General features: G+C 44.8%; 1 protein-coding gene and 1 long non-coding RNA gene across 2 annotated transcripts in view; one reads left to right on the top strand and one right to left on the bottom strand.

Moving 5' to 3' along the window:
* LOC146982292 (uncharacterized) overlaps positions 1-11,871 on the top strand; it is an 81,851-nt gene extending 69,980 nt beyond the window's left edge. Inside the window, exons 2-3 of the long non-coding RNA XR_015036243.1 lie at positions 11,502-11,716; positions 11,786-11,871. This is a non-coding gene — a long non-coding RNA (uncharacterized LOC146982292). The remainder of the gene's footprint in view (positions 1-11,501; positions 11,717-11,785) is intronic.
* Positions 356-8,806, bottom strand: LOC146982293 (protein NLRC3-like). Its single transcript, XM_085785494.1, has 5 exons — positions 8,750-8,806; positions 7,035-8,659; positions 5,398-5,571; positions 1,282-1,455; positions 356-383 (listed from the first exon to the last, which is right to left on the bottom strand). Exons 1-5 carry the CDS (start codon positions 8,804-8,806, stop codon positions 356-358), a joined length of 2,058 nt encoding a protein of 685 aa, XP_085641620.1.
* Positions 11,872-18,008: the final 6,137 nt, after the last annotated feature.

The following is an 18,008-nucleotide window of genomic DNA, read 5'->3' as shown; positions in this document are numbered from 1 at the left end:
TTTACGAACATGGTGCTTACGTTAATGTGTTAACTGTCGTCATAGCAACATGATCTGGACCTCCATCATGTTTAGAAACACTGAATAATGTGGAAACGGAAATGAGCTGCAGTTCTTCACCACACCACAAGATGGAGCTGATCAACCAGAATGGATGGAGGAGGAAACAAGGAGGGAAGAGGAGGAGGAGGAGGAGGAGGAGGAGGAGTAGGAGGAGGAGGAGCAGAGAGTGTGTAGAGGATCAGATGAGTCCAGAGACAGTGATGATCTCTGTCAGGTCCAGAACACACAGGGAGGATGGTGGACTGGACTCTGAGAGAGACAGTGGAGCTGCTCTCAGGTCAGTGAGGGAGGTTCAGGACCAGATGCTGGAAGGTATCCATCTGAGAAGAGAAGCAGAGGACAGAGGTGATGGATCAGTGATCGTCTCTCTCTGCTCTGATTGGCTGACTGTTGTATCTCTCTGCTCTGATTGGCTGACTGTTGTCTCTCTCTCTGCTCTGATTGGCTGACTGTTGTCTCTCTCTCTGCTCTGATTGGCTGACTGTTGTCTCTCTGTTCTGATTGGCTGACTGTTGTCTCTCTCTCTGCTCTGATTGGCTGACTGACTGTTGTCTCTCTCTCTGCTCTGATTGGCTGACTGACTGTTATCTCTCTCTCTGCTCTGATTGGCTGACTGACTGTTGTCTCTCTCTCTGCTCTGATTGGCTGACTGTTGTCTCTCTGTTCTGATTGGCTGACTGTTGTCTCTCTCTCTGCTCTAATTGGCTGACTGTTGTCTCTCTCTGCTCTGATTGGCTGACTGTTGTCTCTCTGCTCTGATTGGCTGACTGTTGTCTCTCTCTGCTCTGATTGGCTGACTGTTGTTTCTCTCTGCTCTGCTCTGATTGGCTGACTGTTGTCTCTCTCTCTCTCTCTCTGCTCTGATTGGCTGAATGTTGTCTCTCTCTCTCTGCTCTGATTGGCTGACTGTTGTCTCTCTCTGCTCTGATTGGCTGACTGTTGTTTCTTCTGCTCTGCTCTGATTGGCTGACTGTTGTCTCTCTCTGCTCTGCTCTGATTGGCTGACTGTTGTCTCTCTCTGCTCTGCTCTGATTGGCTGACTGTTGTCTCTCTCTGCTCTACTCTGATTGGCTGACTGTTGTCTCTCTCTCTGCTCTGATTGGCTGACTGTTGTCTCTCTCTGCTCTGATTGGCTGACTGTTGTCTCTGTTATTGTCTCACTGACTTTAGTCCAATAGTGCTGAAAGCAGCACAGACTGACTCCGCCCCCCTACTGACCTCACAGTCTCCAGTCTACAGTCTGGACTCTTCACTAGATCATCCAGATCCTTCACGACTGAAGACTTCAGGTTGTTTCCATACAGGTCCAGTTCTCTCAGGTGGGAGGGGTTGGACTTCAGAGCTGAGACCAGAGAAGAACAGCTGATCCCTGACAAACTGCAGCCCTGCAATCTGAATAAAGAATAAAAGAAGAAGATTAATTCATTGATTACTGATCAATAACCAGATGTCCTGATCAATAATCAATAGAGGGACTTTGTCCTTGTGTTCTTGTGGATCTTCATCATGTGGCCTTCTACACACATCATCCACATGTCAGCACAGATTCATCAGCTGCTGCTGACCTCAGCTCAGTCTGTCAATATACAATCAATATCTGATCAATACCTGTTGGACTAAACACTGACTACAACTCTCTGGTTTAGAGATTCTGATTCTTTTAGACAGATTTATATTTGTACCATTTCATGTCACTAACTTTGTATTTTTATTCTTCTCTGTTATTATTATTATTATTATTATCAATAACTTTATTGATCAACTGGTATCAGGGTTAAATCAATAAACTAACAGCACAGGGGTCAATGACGTGATGAAACCCAGTGTCAAGTGGTGTAACTTTGATTTTTCAGAAAAATCTGAATAAAGAGGAAAATAAATCTGGACTCAAATGAGGAATTAATACAACTCTGTGTTTCTGGACTCATTTTACATCATTTGTCACAGATTATTTAGAAGAAGAGTTTTTTGTTTTGAGGACATGTCCTGCTCAAGATGCATTAAAATCTAAATATAGAAACACAGAAAATAATCTATTTCTATTTAATGTTTTCAGAAGAAAGTATATTCTTATAAATTCACTTTAATCCACTGTAGGTGGATCAGATACAACAGTCAGTGAACTGACCTCAGAGTCTCCAGTCTACAGTCTGGACTCTCCAGAAAACCACTCAGACCCTTCACTCCTGAATCCTGCAGGTCATTGTGGCTCAGGTCCAGGTGTCTCAGGTGGGAGGGGTTGGACTTCAGAGCTGAGACCAGAGCAGAACAGCTGATCTCTGACAACCTGCAGCTCTTCAATCTGAATAAAGAATAAAAGCAGTGAGTTGAGGACAAAGCTCCTTGTTGACAGCGATCAGTGTCTCATCATCTGTTCAGAGCTGAAGAAGCTTCAGAAAGAACAAGTTTAGAAAATCAAAGTCCAACAGCTGAAGCAACAGGAAGCAGGTTCAACAGTGACAGAGAGAAAACAGCTCATTAATATTCATGAGAAGCTGCTGCTGCTTCAACACAGACGCAGTGACTCCGCCTCTTCACCTGTCAGCTCCACCTGTGGCTCAGTGGCGGCTGGTGACTGAAAAAATTGGGGAGGACAGGAGGAAAACCAGTCCACGGCTCAATGAAAATTAAACAGTAAAACAATGTCTTACAAGATTTTTTAAAAACAAGATCATTTTATTCAATTATAGCCTACTGTTTTCAGATTAACACAGGCCTAATGAAAAAGACAGAGCCTTTCTCATGTGGGATGTAAAAAAAAAAAAAGCAGGCCAGTGTTTAACACCTGTAAATGTCACAGTGGGGAAAAAGTAAAAACAAAAACCATGGAGATCTGTAAGCAAAGTGTTCCACTCAAATTACATAGCCTACATATTTGGCTAGCTATTCTTTTACCTGAGCTGACGGCCCAGGTCACGTATCTGAAAACTATGAACAATCTCTCTGACTGCTTCTCTCTGATATCTCCTAACAGTTTATCCAGAAATCTGCTGATATTTCCTTTCAACTTGATGCCAATGTCGCTGAAAACTCCGTATTTCTTGTGCTAGGAGCAGCAGGAGCAGCACGGCTGGGAGTGAAAGTTTGGCGCACATAGCAACAGTAACCAAGGGGGGTTGGAGAACTGTAATTGGACCAACCTGATGTCAATCTTGTGTTCTGGTTGCTGATTGGTAAGGGAGGACGTCCTCCCTTAGTGCGTCATCACAGATCAGCATGAAAAAATCCTAAACGCATTGAGAGAATGGAAGGAGATCCCGCCCCGAGGTGTCTAGAGGAGGACAGAAGCCCTCCGTCCTCCTCTAAGCCAAAGATATTCAATAAATGGAAAGATACTCCATGAGCGGCTGCTCCAATGATATGAAATGGTATACACTTCCCGTCTCTCTAAGTGGGCGTGGCCAACCGTCACCACCTCGTCTGTGATCGTGTGTGTGTGGATTTATACAATTTTTAGGTAGATGAAAGTGAGATAGCTATTTATATTTTCTTATGATAACATTAAATATTTACACTACTAACAGTAATATTTAGCATGCCAAAAATAATTTAAATCATTTTCACGGGAGTTCGCGGCCGTTTGTTTGACGTTGCCTAGGAGATCTGTGCCAAATCTCGCGAGAGTGTGTCGTAGAGACAGAGACAGGTCTTGAACAAAGTGGATTTTCTCCGGATCTCTCCGTCTGAAAATTACCATTTTGGTGTCAAACTGTTCAGAAGAGATGTGGCTTGTGAAAAATGAGTCCAAAATTTGCTTCAGTGACCGTGGGGAGAAAGACCCGACCATAATCGGTGTTCACATTAAATTGTCCCATAGGAATCAATACACTCCAAGCTGCCTCTGGTCTCTCTAAAGGGGCGTGGCCGTGCAGAAGCCCACGTGACATGCATACAGGAAGCTGACTCGTCATGAAAGGTCTTGGTTTATAAACCGTCTTTGCCTAAGCCCCCCCCTTCCTGCTCCCTGCTCCTCACACAGACTACTCTGTCTCCTCCGTCTGCAGGCGGCGCTGTTGAGCTGTTTTAAGTGGATTTAATGGATTTTCTTCCATAAAAGAGATTTAAAAATATATTATAAATGATTTGGTAAAGGTTTATTTCAACCAGTTACTCTTTATTAAAAATATGTTGATCTTCCTGTGGCCTCTCAAAAATAGAGGAGGACCAACCTCCTCTGCCTCTATGGACCAGCCTCCACTGCTGTGGCTCCATCCATACAAACTCATGTTGTGCAGCCACATTTCTCAGAGACTCTGTCACTGAGCTCCTTCTCACTCCAACAGCTCATCTGCACTCACACAGTGTGCGTCATAGTGCGCGTGTGTGTAGCGATACGCCGCTTCAATGGCCGACAAACACGGCTCCAGAGTTCAGGGCTGTTTGACAGCAACATCAAGTTGTGACAATCTTCAGAACGACGTGGTCAGCTTTTCTCCGTGGGCGTTTTGAAAGTGTGTGAAGCAGGTTGTTTGTGGCGAGCCCGTCCACAGCAGCTCATCACTCAGCTTCTGTGCTGCTGCTCTGCTCTGCTAACACACTGACTGTGTTCAACAGCTCACACAAGCCCACGTTCAAGAAGCTCAGCTGTCACTTTGAGCTGCTTCTGACTCCTGCCCTCAGCCAAGCACTGAGTCAACACTCTGAGCCTGAGCCGCCACATGAAGCAACAACCTTCAGCCCATCTTGGTGAGCCTCCAAACAAACCAGCTGAGCCTCTGCAGCTGCTTCATGTCAGCAGCAACAAGACCAACACTAGCAGCTCTGCTCTCACCTGTCTCACCTTGATTCTCAGCATTCACACTCATTGACAGGAAGTGGCTGCAGTGTGTGCCGTGCTCTTCACTTCCTGCTTCACACTCCAGCCTCTCCCAGCCAGTTGAGCTACCAGGGAGCAGACTTTAGCTGCCAACAGCTCCCTACAGCCAGCCTCCACTGGAGCGCAGCTTTCCAGCCTCCTCTGCCTCTGCTGCCAGCTCTGTGGATCTCAGCTGCTTCCTCTCATGCTTCCTCCCATGGTTCTGTCAGCTCCACAACATCCACCAGCTGCTGTGTTTCTGACCACAACTCAACATCTGCTCTCAGATCAGTGCTGCACGTTGCTTCAACAACAAGTGTCTGAGTTGAAAACAACAGTTGTAGAAGCTGAGCTCGTTCTCTGCTGCTCTGAATCACAAACACTACGACTGCTCTCACCTTCTTCTCTCTGGACTCATCTCAACTGTTTTCTCTCTTCAGCTTCTTGAGAAAAATCCTCACACACAAATCCTGACATGTATGAACCAATGAGAAGCTGAAGCTTCAAACAACTACAACAGCTCCAGTCAGTGAACTCACCTCAGAGTCTCCAGTCTACAGTTTGGACTCTCCAGTCCAGCACACAGACGCTTCACTGATGAATCATCCAGGTTGTTTCCTCTCAGGTTCAGGTGTCTCAGGTGGGAGGGGCTGGACTTCAGAGCTGAGGCAACGACTTCACAGTGAAGCTCTGAGAGTCCACAACCACCAAGTCTGTGATTAGAGAAGAAACAAAATGTGTGAGAGTAAAATCAGACAATTTGTACTAAACACACACAACATGTCATCATGTGATCAACATGTGCTCTTCACACTCTGGTTCAGTTCATCTTCTCTCTTTGTGTTGGACATGAAACAATAATCCTCATCAGGGCTGGGCTGGAAAAACCCATTCAGATTCAGATCCACCTCCTCTTGAATCCTCCAACATCCATTCATCAAAGCCCAGATGGATGTTTAATCCAGGCTCCTGCGGCCGACACAGGTAGATGTGGTCAGGTGAGCTCAGGTGTAGAGCTGCAGGTGTCACCTGAACAACGCTCACACACACTGATTTTCTCCAAACATGAAATGAAGTCAAAGAAAATCAAGGTGAAATGTAGAAACATCTTTAGTCAGAAGATCTGACCACTAAAGTGTGTGTCCTGCACAGATCTAATCCACACTAAGGACACGCTGCAGGTTGTCATGGTGACATTTAAGGTGGACTGATTGATTTCCATGGGTCACTGAGCAGCACACAAGAAAACATTCCACCTTAAAAGTGTGTGAGAGCTGGCGGCTGCACAGTGACTGAGATGGTTGATGAGTAAAAAGAGAGAGAAGCTGCTTTGATCGTCCTTCACTCTTCTGACAGTTTGTGTGTCTGTGCTGATGATGGACACACAAACATGACACAGTCAGTCTGTTACACTGGAGCTGCAGCTGCTTCGGCTTCACAACCAGCCACAACTGAACCAGCAGGTGAAGCACAGGTGTGTTAGCGCACACAAACACACAACACTAGCAGCACACACACAGCAGCCTCTAGACTCCAAGGTAACAAGTGTCCAGTCAGGTAGAAACTGTGTGGAGCTGAATGGAAGCAGATCTATGTGCAGGATGTGAAGAAGCAGCTGTGACTGTTGACACACAGTGGAGCTGCTGCTGCTGCTACATCTGCTATCTGTTGCCATGACGACTCCACTGTTGCTCATGTTCAATAGAAAGTGCATTAATGGAACTGCTGTGGCTCCATTCATCATGTCAACATTCATGGTTTTAATAATGCAACAATTTACAGCATCAGTTCTCTGAGCGTCTCATTCATGTCCAAGTCAAACTGGAGTTGGGACTGAAATCTAAAACACAATCATGATGTTGAATCAGGAATCAAAGTGAATCAGAGATCAGATGGATTCAGGTGATCAGTGATCAATACCCAGCCCTGACCCTCATCACTCTGTCAGACCTGCACATTGTTCATGTCCATCTTTGTTGGACTTTAATCTTCAGGTTGAAGCTCAAACTGAAACATCTGCATGTTTAAAACTCAGTGTAAAAACATCTGGAGAAAAAACACAACTGACCTGAGACTGTGTGTGTGTGTGTGTGTGTGTGTGTGTGTGTGTGTGTGTGTGTGTGTGTGTGTGTGTGTGTGTGTGTGTGTGTGTGTGTGTGTGTGTGTCTGGACTCACTCAGCCTTCCTGCAGTTCCTCACAGCTGGGATCAGTCTCCGTCGTCCCCAATATGATGTCTTGTACTTCTCCAGGTCCAGCTCGTCCAGAACCTGCTCTGACATCTGCAGCATGTAGGCCAGAGCTGAACACTGGATATCAGAGAGTTCCTTCTCTGATCTGTTCTCTGACTTCAGGAACTGTTGGATCTCCTGATGAACTGACTGGTCCTTCATCTCCGTCAGACAGTGGAAGATGTTGATGCTTCTGTCAGGAGAGATTTCATCAGTCTCCATCTCCTTGAGGTTGTTGATGGTTCTCTGGATGGTTTCTGGACTATTGTCTGTCTGACCCAGCAGACCTCCTAACAGCCTCTGGTTGGACTCCAGAGAGAGGCCATGAAGGAAGCGAACAAACAGGTCCAGGTGACCGTTTCTACTGCTGAGGGATTTCTGCATGGCTATCTGCAGGAAGTCATCCAGGGTTAAATCATCATAATTTCTCATAAAGTAATACAGTCTTGAATGATCTCCCAGGAAGTTCTTGAGGACCTGTGTGTTCCTGTTGGTGAAACAGTGGAACATGTAGACTGCAGCCAGAAACTCCTGAACACTCAGATGAACAAAGCAGTAGACTGTTTTCTGGAAGATCACACTCTCTCTTTTGAAGATCTCAGTACAGAGTCCTGAGTTCACCAAGGCCTCTGTGACATCCAGACCACACTGCTCCAGGTCTTCTTGGTAGAACATGATGTTTCCTTTCTCCAGCTGTTCAAACGCCAGCCTCCCCAGCTTCAGAAGAACTTCCCTGTCGGCCTCCGTCAGCTCCTGTGGACTCGTCTCATGTCCTTCACCGTACTTGTTCTTCTTCCTCTTTGTCTGGACCAGCAGGAAGTGTGAGAACAGGTCCGTCGTGGTCTTGGGCAGCTCTCCTCTCTGGTCTGTGGTCAACATGTGCTCCAGAACTGTAGCACTGATCCAGCAGAAGACTGGGACTTGACACATGATGTGGAGGGTCCTGGACGTCTGGATGTGTGAGATGATTCTTCTGGACAGATCTTTATCACTGGACCTCCTCCTGAAGTACTCCTCTATCTGGGCGTCAGTGAAGCCTCGGACCTCTGTTACCCTGTCGACACATGTAGGAGGGATCTGATTGGCTGCTGCAGGTCTGGAGGTGATCCAGACCAGAGCCGAGGGAAGCAGATTCCCCTGGATGAGGTTTGTCAGCAGCACGTTGACTGATGACGTCTGTGTGACATCAGACACAACCTCCCTGTTGTTGAAGTCCAGTGACAGTCGGCTTTCATCCAGGCCGTCAAAGATGAAGAGAAGTTTACAGACAGCCAGCTGCTCTGCTGTCACCTTCTGTAATGTTGGATGGAAAACATGGAGCAGCCTGAGAAGACTCAACCGCTGATCTCTGATCAGGTTCAGCTCCCTGAACGAAAGCAGAACCAGCAGACTGACATCTTGGTTCTCCAAGCCCTCGGCCCAGTCCAGAGTGAACTTCTGCACCGAGAAGGTTTTTCCAACGCCAGCGACGCCGTTGGTCAGAACCACTCTGATGGGTCTCTGTTGGACAGGTGAGACCGTAGAGACGTCCTCTCTCTGTTGGACAGGTGAGACCGTAGAGACGTCCTCTCTCTGTTGGACAGGTGAGACCGTAGAGACGTCCTCTCTCTGTTGGACAGGTGAGACCGTAGAGACGTCCTCTCTCTGATGGACAGGTGAGACCGTAGAGACGTCCTCTCTCCGTTTAAGATGCAAATGTTTAGATAACTTGTGTCTCATTTTGACAAAAAAGTTGTTAAAGACTTTGTCTCTCTGTTGGACAGGTGAGACCGTAGAGACGTTCTCTCTCTCCCGGACAGGTGAGACCGTAGAGACGTTCTCTCTCTCCCGGACAGGTGAGACCGTAGAGACGTCCTCTCTCTGTTGGACGGGTGAGACCGTAGAGACGTCCTCTCTCTGTTGGACGGGTGAGACCGTAGAGACGTCCTCTCTCCGTTGGACAGGTGAGACCGTAGAGACGTCCTCTCTCTGTTGGACAGGTAAGTCTTTAAAGATGTCGTTGCACTTGATTGGAGTGTCATGGAGGGTCTTCTTCTTGGACGTTGTCTCCAGCTGTCTCACCTCATGTTGGGTATTAACCTCTTCACTCTGTCCCTCTGTGATGTAGAGCTCAGTGTAGATCCTGTTGAGGAGGGTTCCACTTCCTGTTCCACTTCCTGTTCCCTCAGTTCCTTCAGTCACTCGTTCACATCTGCTCCTCAGACTGATCTTATGTTGATCTAAAACCTCCTGCAGACCACGATCTGCTGAGAGAGAAGAGACAGAGTCAGATTGAAGACAGAGAGTCTGACAATCTGATCAGATTATTTTCATCAGCTACAGAAAAACTACAAACAAAGAGAAGGTTTGAATCATCATCTTAAATGTCAGTGCTGTGTGATGGAACAATGACTCTGGAGAAAACAACAGGTCCTGGTTTCACTAATGACCACATCAGCAGACAGATGTTCAGTCTCACTTTGTCCACAGCTGCTCTGATTGGCTGTCTGCAGCTCACCTCTGGTTCTGGGTCTTTGTCCATGATCCTTCAGGACGTCAGAGACACCACTCCTCTTCTCTCTGTCAAGACATTTCTGGATCAACAACATGTCACAGTCTCAGCTCCACATCTCTGATCTGTCTGATGGATCTGGTTCCTGGTTTCTCTCTGACTCAGGCTTCAACCTTCACTGACTCCATTTACTGCATTTAGTCCCTTCACTGAAGCATCTTGTTTCCTGACTCATTAGACATCATCTAATTTCCCCACTGTGGGACAAATAAAGGAATCTTAACTTAACTCTGTGAACAAATCCAGATGCTGCTGCTCAGACAGTGTCTACAGTGAATCTCTGACATGTGAAACTTATCATTCAGGCTGTAAAATGATCCTGCAAACTGCTGTAAACTCTGTTAGAAACCAGCTCATCAACGTTCACCAAACCACCTGGAATTAGCCACGTCTTTAAAGCTCATGTTGATCAGCTGCAGGAAGAACATGGAGGAGGAACAAGTCCAGATGTTCTTTCATCAGATCAGTCAGGACTGAAGTTTGGAAACACGAAGAGACCTGGGGTCTCATTTATAAAACTGTGCGTGGGATCGTTACTAAAAGTGTACGTACGCCCAAAAGCCAAGTTTTGTGTGCGCCAGTAAATATTCAGACTTATAAAACCCTGCGTACGCACACTTGCAAGCAAACTTCCCTTTATAAATCAGAGAGTTCCTACAAGTGTGCGCAGCTGAATCCGCTTCACGTTCCGCCCTGTTCACGCCCTGTTTTAACCCTAGATGGTCGATGCAAACCACCACATGAATGCGATCTGCATGTCAATGAGCCTGACGTGCTCTTGTTCTGTCGCTGTTGTGAATTAGCTGCAGGTGTGAAAGTGGCGACGTGACGTGTTGCTGCAGCTGTTAACGGCGTCAGCGGCTCAGAGCGCACGCGGTGTTGTTTTGGTGCGCTGCCTCTCACATGCTGGACCCGGTTCGGCACATAGTAACAACAATGACAACAGTTCTAATCTGAAACCAGTTCTTAACCATTCGTCTCCCTCTCCCTCCTTTCTCCTCCAGCGTTACGCACGGGGCTCACTGTATTATTCACAGTAATTAGACTGATCGATAAAACTTTGAATAATTAGCGGAATCAGTTACATTCTGAGGAATGATCAAACACTTCTCTTGATAACAAGAAAACAGAATGTAACAATTGTTACCCCCCCCAGGGTTTGAGATGTAATTGACTCTCGATCATATGTCCACACAGTATCATAGGAACATATAGTTATTTACACCATGTATTTATCCCATGCAGCCGCGCCTCCTCTCCTCCTCCTGCGCTCTGGGAGTGGACAATATGACGGAGAGACGGTGGTGATTAAATATACATAAGGAATTTTGATTTTGAATTTTAAGTTAGATTCTAAGAAGATGTTTCTGAAACACCAGTCCGATGCAACATAAGGGCGCTGTTGAATTAAATCACCGTGGCAACATGGATCTAACGCATACGGGTTGAAATTAAATGTGTGACGGCCAATAATAAAAACATAATCGTTCTTCTCAATCATCATTTCCTGAGTCTGACGTCAGTTCACCACCACACCGTCTGTGTCGCCAATTCCCCTTTTCCTCCAAACCATGCGTACACATGGCTCAGAGTTTGCTTAGGGCTGCGCACATTCTCCCGTCAAGTTTGTTTTTTATAGATCACAACCTTGGCGTGAAAAGTCACGTACGCCACTTTCAGCCCCGTTTTGTGCGTACGCAACGGTTATAAATGAGACCCCTGAGCAGTTAGTATGAAGACACTGATCAACCACAAGAACCAGTTCCTGTTGACTCACAGTCACTATGAGCTGCAGGACCTCAACACACTCAACACTGGTAAAGAGGCTGGAGCAGGTCTCTTACCGGGAGTCTGAAGGTCCAGGTCCAGGTTCAGGACTGAAGTTTGGAGGAGGTGAATTGGACCGGTTAGTCATCAGAGATAGACAGGTGGATCCAGGTCCAGGTTCAGGACTGAAGTTTGGAGGAGGTGAATTGGACCGGTTAGTCTTCAGAGATGGACAGGTGGATCCAGGTCCAGGTTCAGGACTGAAGACTGGAGGATCATCTTTGGACCGGTCACTCTTCAGAGACGGACAGGTGGATCCAGGTCCAGGTTCAGGACTGAAGACTGGACCCTCTCCTTTGGACCGGTTAGTCTTCAGACAGGTGGGTCCTGGAGACTCTGGTCCGTCCTCCTCTTCCTCCACATTAACACTCATCTTCAGGACTTCAGTCAGTCTGAGAGGGAAACCAGAAACACTGACGTTAGCTTCAGATTCAGCAGTTAAGGGGAAAGTTAAGGGGAAATTGAATTCAACAGCTGAGCTCTGAATCCTCAGTTTATTTCACCTCTTAATGTGAAAACTGTGTTTCATTTTGTGTTGAGTGTAAAACTTTAACACTTTTCCAGAGAAGATAACAAGTCTTTAAAACAGTAAAAGTTTTGTGTCTTATTCCTTTGGTTTTTGATCAGAACCTGGTCTGATGTGGATCAATTGTGTTTCAGACTCTTTATCTTCTCTGGGTCAGTGTTAAAGGACAATTCCAGGCGAATTCAACTCAGGGGTGTATTTTCATATCATTTTAGGTCTAGAAGAATGAATCTGAAGATTTTCAGTTTAATCGCTCCTGTTTTGCGGTACTTGTGTCTGTCCCTGCGTCGCCACGGCAGCAATGAATGGGAGTGGATGTAAGTTCCGCTGTTTAGGCTGTTTCCAGCCCTCAAAGCCACAATTTTTTTCCACAGACAGCATCAGATGGAGACTCAAACATGCATCGAGAAGTTTATTTACTTCAAGCAAGCCGACATGTTTGTAAAACTAGATCATTGCTGCCGTGGCGATGCGCGGACAGACGCAACTACCGCAAAACAGGAGCGATTAAACTGAAAATCTTCATATTCATTCTTTTAGACCTAAAATGATATGAAAATACACCCCTGAGTTGAATTCGCCTGGAATTGTCCTTTAAACTTTTATTTTGAAAGTCAAACACACATTTTTCACATTAAGAGGTGAAATAAACAGAGGATTCAGAGCTCAGCTGTCTGACTTAAGTTCCCTTAAAGGACAATTCCAGGCGAATTCAACTCGGGGGTGTATTTTCATATCATTTTAGGTCGAAAAGAATGAATATGAAGATTTTCAGTTTAATTGCTCCTGTTTTGCGATAGTTGCGTCTGTCCCCGCATCGCCACGGCAGCAATGAATGGGAGTGGATGTAAGTTCCGCTGTTTAGGCTGTTTACAGTCGCAGATGGAGACTCAAACATGCACCGAGAAGTTTATTTACTTCAAGCAAGCCGACATGTTTGTAAAACTAGATCTAATTCAAAGTCTCCCGGAGTCTCGTGCGAGACCCAGTTGCCGTGCTCGGTGTGTTCAGGTGCAGTGGGAAAAGCTCCCGTTTGTGTCATAAACACAGGAATATCAACTCTTTACTTGCTTCAAGTAAAAAGAACTTCTCGGTGCATGTTTGAGTCTCCACCTGACGCTGTCTGTGGAAAAAAATGTACACTTGAAGCAAGTCAAGAGTTGATATTCCTGTGTTTATGACACAAGCGGTAGCTCCTACTGCGCCTGAACACACCAGCACTGCAACTTCAGGCTCGCGCGAGACTCCGGGAGACTTTGAATTAGATCTAGTTTTACAAACATGTCGGCTTGCTTAAAGCAGTACTAAAGAACTTTCAGTTTTGGTTGAGTTTGGCGGCGCCTGTGGACCAAAGCGGTAGTGTTTTGCCTGAAGGAAGACTCCATTTCCCATGAACACTAGCGTGAAGCCCTGTAAATATCCTGCATTAAAATTAACAGAAGACATCAAAACTAAGTTTCTGTTTCCAGTGGATCATTTCAAAGTGAAAACACAAACATAATCCATTGCTAAAGTGCCGTTTTGCCTGTTCCCTCCTTGTTGTGACTCGCAAAAGTGAAAGTGAAAGTAAAGTGAGAGCCGGGTTCCTACCATGCTCCTCAAAGCTGCTTAGTGCCAGAGAAAGAGATACAGACCATAATGATACAGACCCCCTCAGACCACGACAGAGGTGTCATTCAACTTGTTGTAAGTCGATGTATCATCACAAAAGTTATGAAAATATTATATGAAGGTTGAAAAGTTACTTAGTGTTGGTTTAAAGTAAATAAACTTCTCGGTGCATGTTTGAGTCTCCATCTGACGCTGTCTGTGGAAAAAAATTGCGGCTTTGAGGGCTGGAAACAGTCTAAACAGCGGAACTTACATCCACTCCCATTCATTGCTGCCGTGGCGATGCGGGGACAGATGCAACTACCGCAAAACAGGAGCCATTAAAGGATAATTTTCGTTTTTTACAACCTGGACCTTATTTCTAGCATAAAATATGATCATTCTACTCACCCAGACAACTTTGGTGTCATTTGGAGTTGTTTTGACGAAATTAGCCCCAGTGGAGCGGCGCGTATATCCGTATAATGCGAGAGCACGGGGCACGCAATGCAGCCTCTAAATAACACATTATCCGCCGCAAAACTCACTAATTTCGCCAATATTTTGTTATGATACACTAGTGCTATTCCCCTCCGAGCCCGTGGTGGCATGTTATCAACATGCTGCGCCTGTAGGTTGACTACTAACCTCTGATCTGGATGATGTCATCTCCGACCGCTGCCCGGCGCGGCTAACTTGCTACGGCTAATGCTATGGTTTGTTTCTGCGTGTTTCCGACTTGTCAGAACAAAATGAGCAGCTGGATGAAGTTCAGCTTCCACAGGCTTCCTCTCCTCAGCCTGGACTCACTAAAGCTCCGGCTAGTTGAGATAAAAATGGACCCGAATGCCGAAGCAGAATGATTATTATCAGAATGAGCCGGGGCAGCGGTCGGAGATGACATCATCCAGATCAGAGGTTAGTAGGTCAACCTAGAGACCCCAAATGTTGATAACATGCCACCATGGGCTCGGAGGGGAATAGCACTAGTGTATCATGACAAAATATTGGCGAAATGAGTGAGTTTTGCGGCGGATAATGTGTTATTTAGAGGCTGCATTGCGTGCCCCGTGCTCTCGCATTATACGGATATACGCGCCGCTCCACTGGGGCTAATTTCGTCAAAACAACTCCAAATGACACCAAAGTTGTCTGGGTGAGTAGAATGATCATATTTTATGCTAGAAATAAGGTCCAGGTTGTAAAAAACGAAAATTATCCTTTAAACTGAAAATCTTCAGATTCATTCTTTTAGACCTAAAATGATATGAAAATACACCCCTGAGTTGAATTCGCCTGGAATTGTCCTTTAACTTTCCTCTTAACTGCCTGTTAACACTGACTGACACACTCACACTCGCACACACACACACACACACACACACACACACACACACATACAGAATACAGTATGTTAACAGTTTTTATTTCTCATATCAGCGTTTTGTCCTAAAACTGTATATTTTTAAATCTGGTCCCAGTGTGGGTAAATCTCCAAACGCCGCCTCAGAAAAAAACAAACCGATCTTTAGTGAAACGATGACGTCATAGCCTCAGCTCTCTAACCTGTAACAGAGCCAGTCTACGACGAGCCTTACCACTCTCCATAAGCCCCATTGCATCGAACTTGGTTGCAGTTCCACCAGAGTTCCACTAGTTGTACTGGCGGGCGAGTGCAGAATGAATGGGGTCCTATGGAGCTAGAAGGCTAAATTTGTCCCTTTCACCTGGTAATCGTCGAAAAATCGCTTTGTTGTATTTTCTGAAATGGATTATAGGTTAGAAGTGAAATTGTTGATAAGTTTTGTCCTTTCGATTTCCTACAGGTTGGGCTGTTGTTGGCCATAACACACTAGCATTCTGCTAATGCATGCTGATTGGTCAGTGACGGACTTGCGACTATTTACGACCAGAGATCCCACCTGATGACACAATAGCTGTAAAACGGGCAAAAAGCTGTTTAATTCCTTCTGTAACGTTGTTATTATGCACTTTATTAACTTTTTATTTTAACTTTTTTTTTCAAGCGAGAAAGTAACTGTTTAGACCCTCAGTATGCGGTCAGTTTATCTTGACATCTTTATTTTGTAGAAGTGAAGCTCCACCTGTGGAGCAATGAGCCGGTCTGCTGACGTGCTCGGCCGGCCAACCTCCGTCGTCATCCCGGGGGAGAAAACGATCGCCAATTAACTTACCCGTAGGTTTCTAGAGGTTTACCACCGACTGGTTAAATTCTTTTTAGGAGATAAATGTTGGTCTCATTGATGAAATCTAACAATTGTGGCAGTAACATTAGTTTGTTAAATGTAAAGTGAAGCTTCATGTGTGTATTGGACAGAAGAGCAGCGCTGCCTGGAGGCTCTATAGCCTACATTCACCACATTTACATCAATAAATACATGTTTTACACTGAACCAATCGTCTGCATTAAATTCTTTTTTTAAAATTATGTTATATAACATGATTACGGTATGCGGTTCCGTAGACGGGCTCTCATCGTGCTCTGAGGTGACTCAGAAACCGTAAAGCAGCACCTTTGGCTGTGACGTCATCATGTTTTTTTGAACGGCTTTTTAGAACAGATAAGTGAACTTAAAAAATCCAATATTCAGCCAAGTGCATTTTATTGCTTCTCCCTTTTAATAATAACATTCAAATTAATTGACAAAAAATTAATTCCAGAGAAAAGTGGATTTTTAGGGGTGTATCCCCATTGACTCCCATTCATTCTGCACTCGCCTACGAGCGCCCCCACATGGACAGAGACGTGTTCCGAGAACCCGGAAGTTGAACAAGAGTGGCACTTCTCCTCAATATTAGAAGTTCTGTGACTGTAACCTGAGCAACACCGCTGGACATAGAAACTACAACAACAACAATGTCGGACTAGTGTAAAGCTTTTGAAGGACGAAGCAGAAGCAGATGTTTTAGTGAAAGTGTCGGTGTGGACAGGGCCTGAGTCAGACTGAGACAACAGGGAGTAGCTGTCCTCCTGCTGTCCCCCCTTTAGTCTCAGTAGTTCACTCTGACTCTTCTTCCCTCCACACTTCACAGGGACTGACACTCACACACTTTAACGGTGAATAATAATAATAATAAAGTTGTTTAACACTCACCTAACGCAGCTTCACCGTTATTCCCTCTGTCGTCTTAAAATGGCGTCTGAACTAAATACTTTCACTTTCTATCTCCTCCCTCTGTGTGTTTACAGGAAACAGCTGACACTGTTACTGACAAGGAAAACTAATGTCTGAGAAAACAGAAACAGATTTTACATTTTATAAATGTTGAAAGTTCCTGTTGAGTTGTACTTGTTGATTTTCAGAACAAACAATAACTCTGTTTAATAAAATCTTTACAGTAAAAGGTTCTGCAGTTCCTCACTCTGACCACAGGGAGGCAGTCAAGTCCAACTCCAGACGTCACCACAATAAAGGTTCATTCCCACAAGTGGAGAGCACACTCCAGAAATGTTACATTAGTCTGATCTGATCACAGAAATAAGGACAATGATGTATTTTCCTTCATTAATCTGATCTGACTTCTGACCAAACGTCACATTCATAAATGTCAGAAACAAACGAGACGACACGTTTCTTGGTTTATCAACACAGAAATAGAGCAGAAACATTTCAACAATTTCCTCTGTACAAAACAAAAAGCAGCTGAAACATTTATGCACTATGTTTAATGTCTTTAATTGAATTATTATTCACTAATCATCTGATCTTCCTCTTTGTCTGCATTTGTTTTTATTTGACCACTTGAATGATTTCTGAATGTAAGTGATCTCATGTTGCCTTTGTCAACGCTGGCTGACTGTTTGAAATAAAGTTGTTGATTATTATTAATAATAATAATAATAATAATATTATAAGAGCACATTTAGATGCACCTGTATATATCTTATTGATTAGTGAACATCCTGTTTTCACTTCTTTTGCTTTACAACCCTGCAGGTTAATGATGTGTTCACTGACTCACTTCCACTCGTGTCATTTACAGCATGAACAAGTTTTCTGTGGTCGGGACTCAACAGAGAGAAAACGTAGCGCCGGTTCAGACCTCCATGGGGCCCTCGGCAAAAGGAGCCCTCCTAACTGAACCCCAAACATTTTCAACAGTCGCACCTGACACCCAGTGCTTCCACTCACCCCCCCTTTAAACATATTGCACTGTTGGTCTAACTAAGAATAAATTCAGAACAAATCAAATCAAACTAAATGTGTAAACAAATCATATAGTCTTAAATGTTGGGCAGGTGAACATGTTAATGTTTGAAATAACTCACCATTAAATAAAACTAAAATATAGATAAAGCTACTGTTAATTCAGCTCCATCAAAGTGGCTGCACTTATTTTTTAGCACCATTATCATAATATTTCACAAGTTTTATTTAATTCACTAAGATATTTGCCTGTAGGCT

Source organism: Trachurus japonicus, chromosome 8 (genome assembly GCF_045865225.1).
Source record: "Trachurus japonicus isolate A0001 chromosome 8, Traja_1.0".
In the NCBI taxonomy this organism is placed as follows: domain Eukaryota; kingdom Metazoa; phylum Chordata; class Actinopteri; order Carangiformes; family Carangidae; genus Trachurus; species Trachurus japonicus.
This window is presented reverse-complemented; position numbering and strand designations above follow the sequence as displayed.

What these genes read in the sequence shown, in the direction of transcription:
- LOC146982293 (XM_085785494.1), bottom strand. Translation starts at nt 8,806, where the DNA reads ATGAGACACAAGTTATCTAAACATTTGCATCTTAAACGGAGAGAGGAC. An exon ending in GGAGAGAGGACGTCTCTACG is followed by an intron (nt 8,660 to 8,749) that starts GTCTCACCTGTC and finishes CCTGTCCAACAG; the next exon opens with AGAGAGGACGTCTCTACGGT. An exon ending in TGTAGACTGGAGACTCTGAG is followed by an intron (nt 1,456 to 5,397) that starts GTGAGTTCACTG and finishes TTCTTTATTCAG; the next exon opens with ATTGCAGGGCTGCAGTTTGT.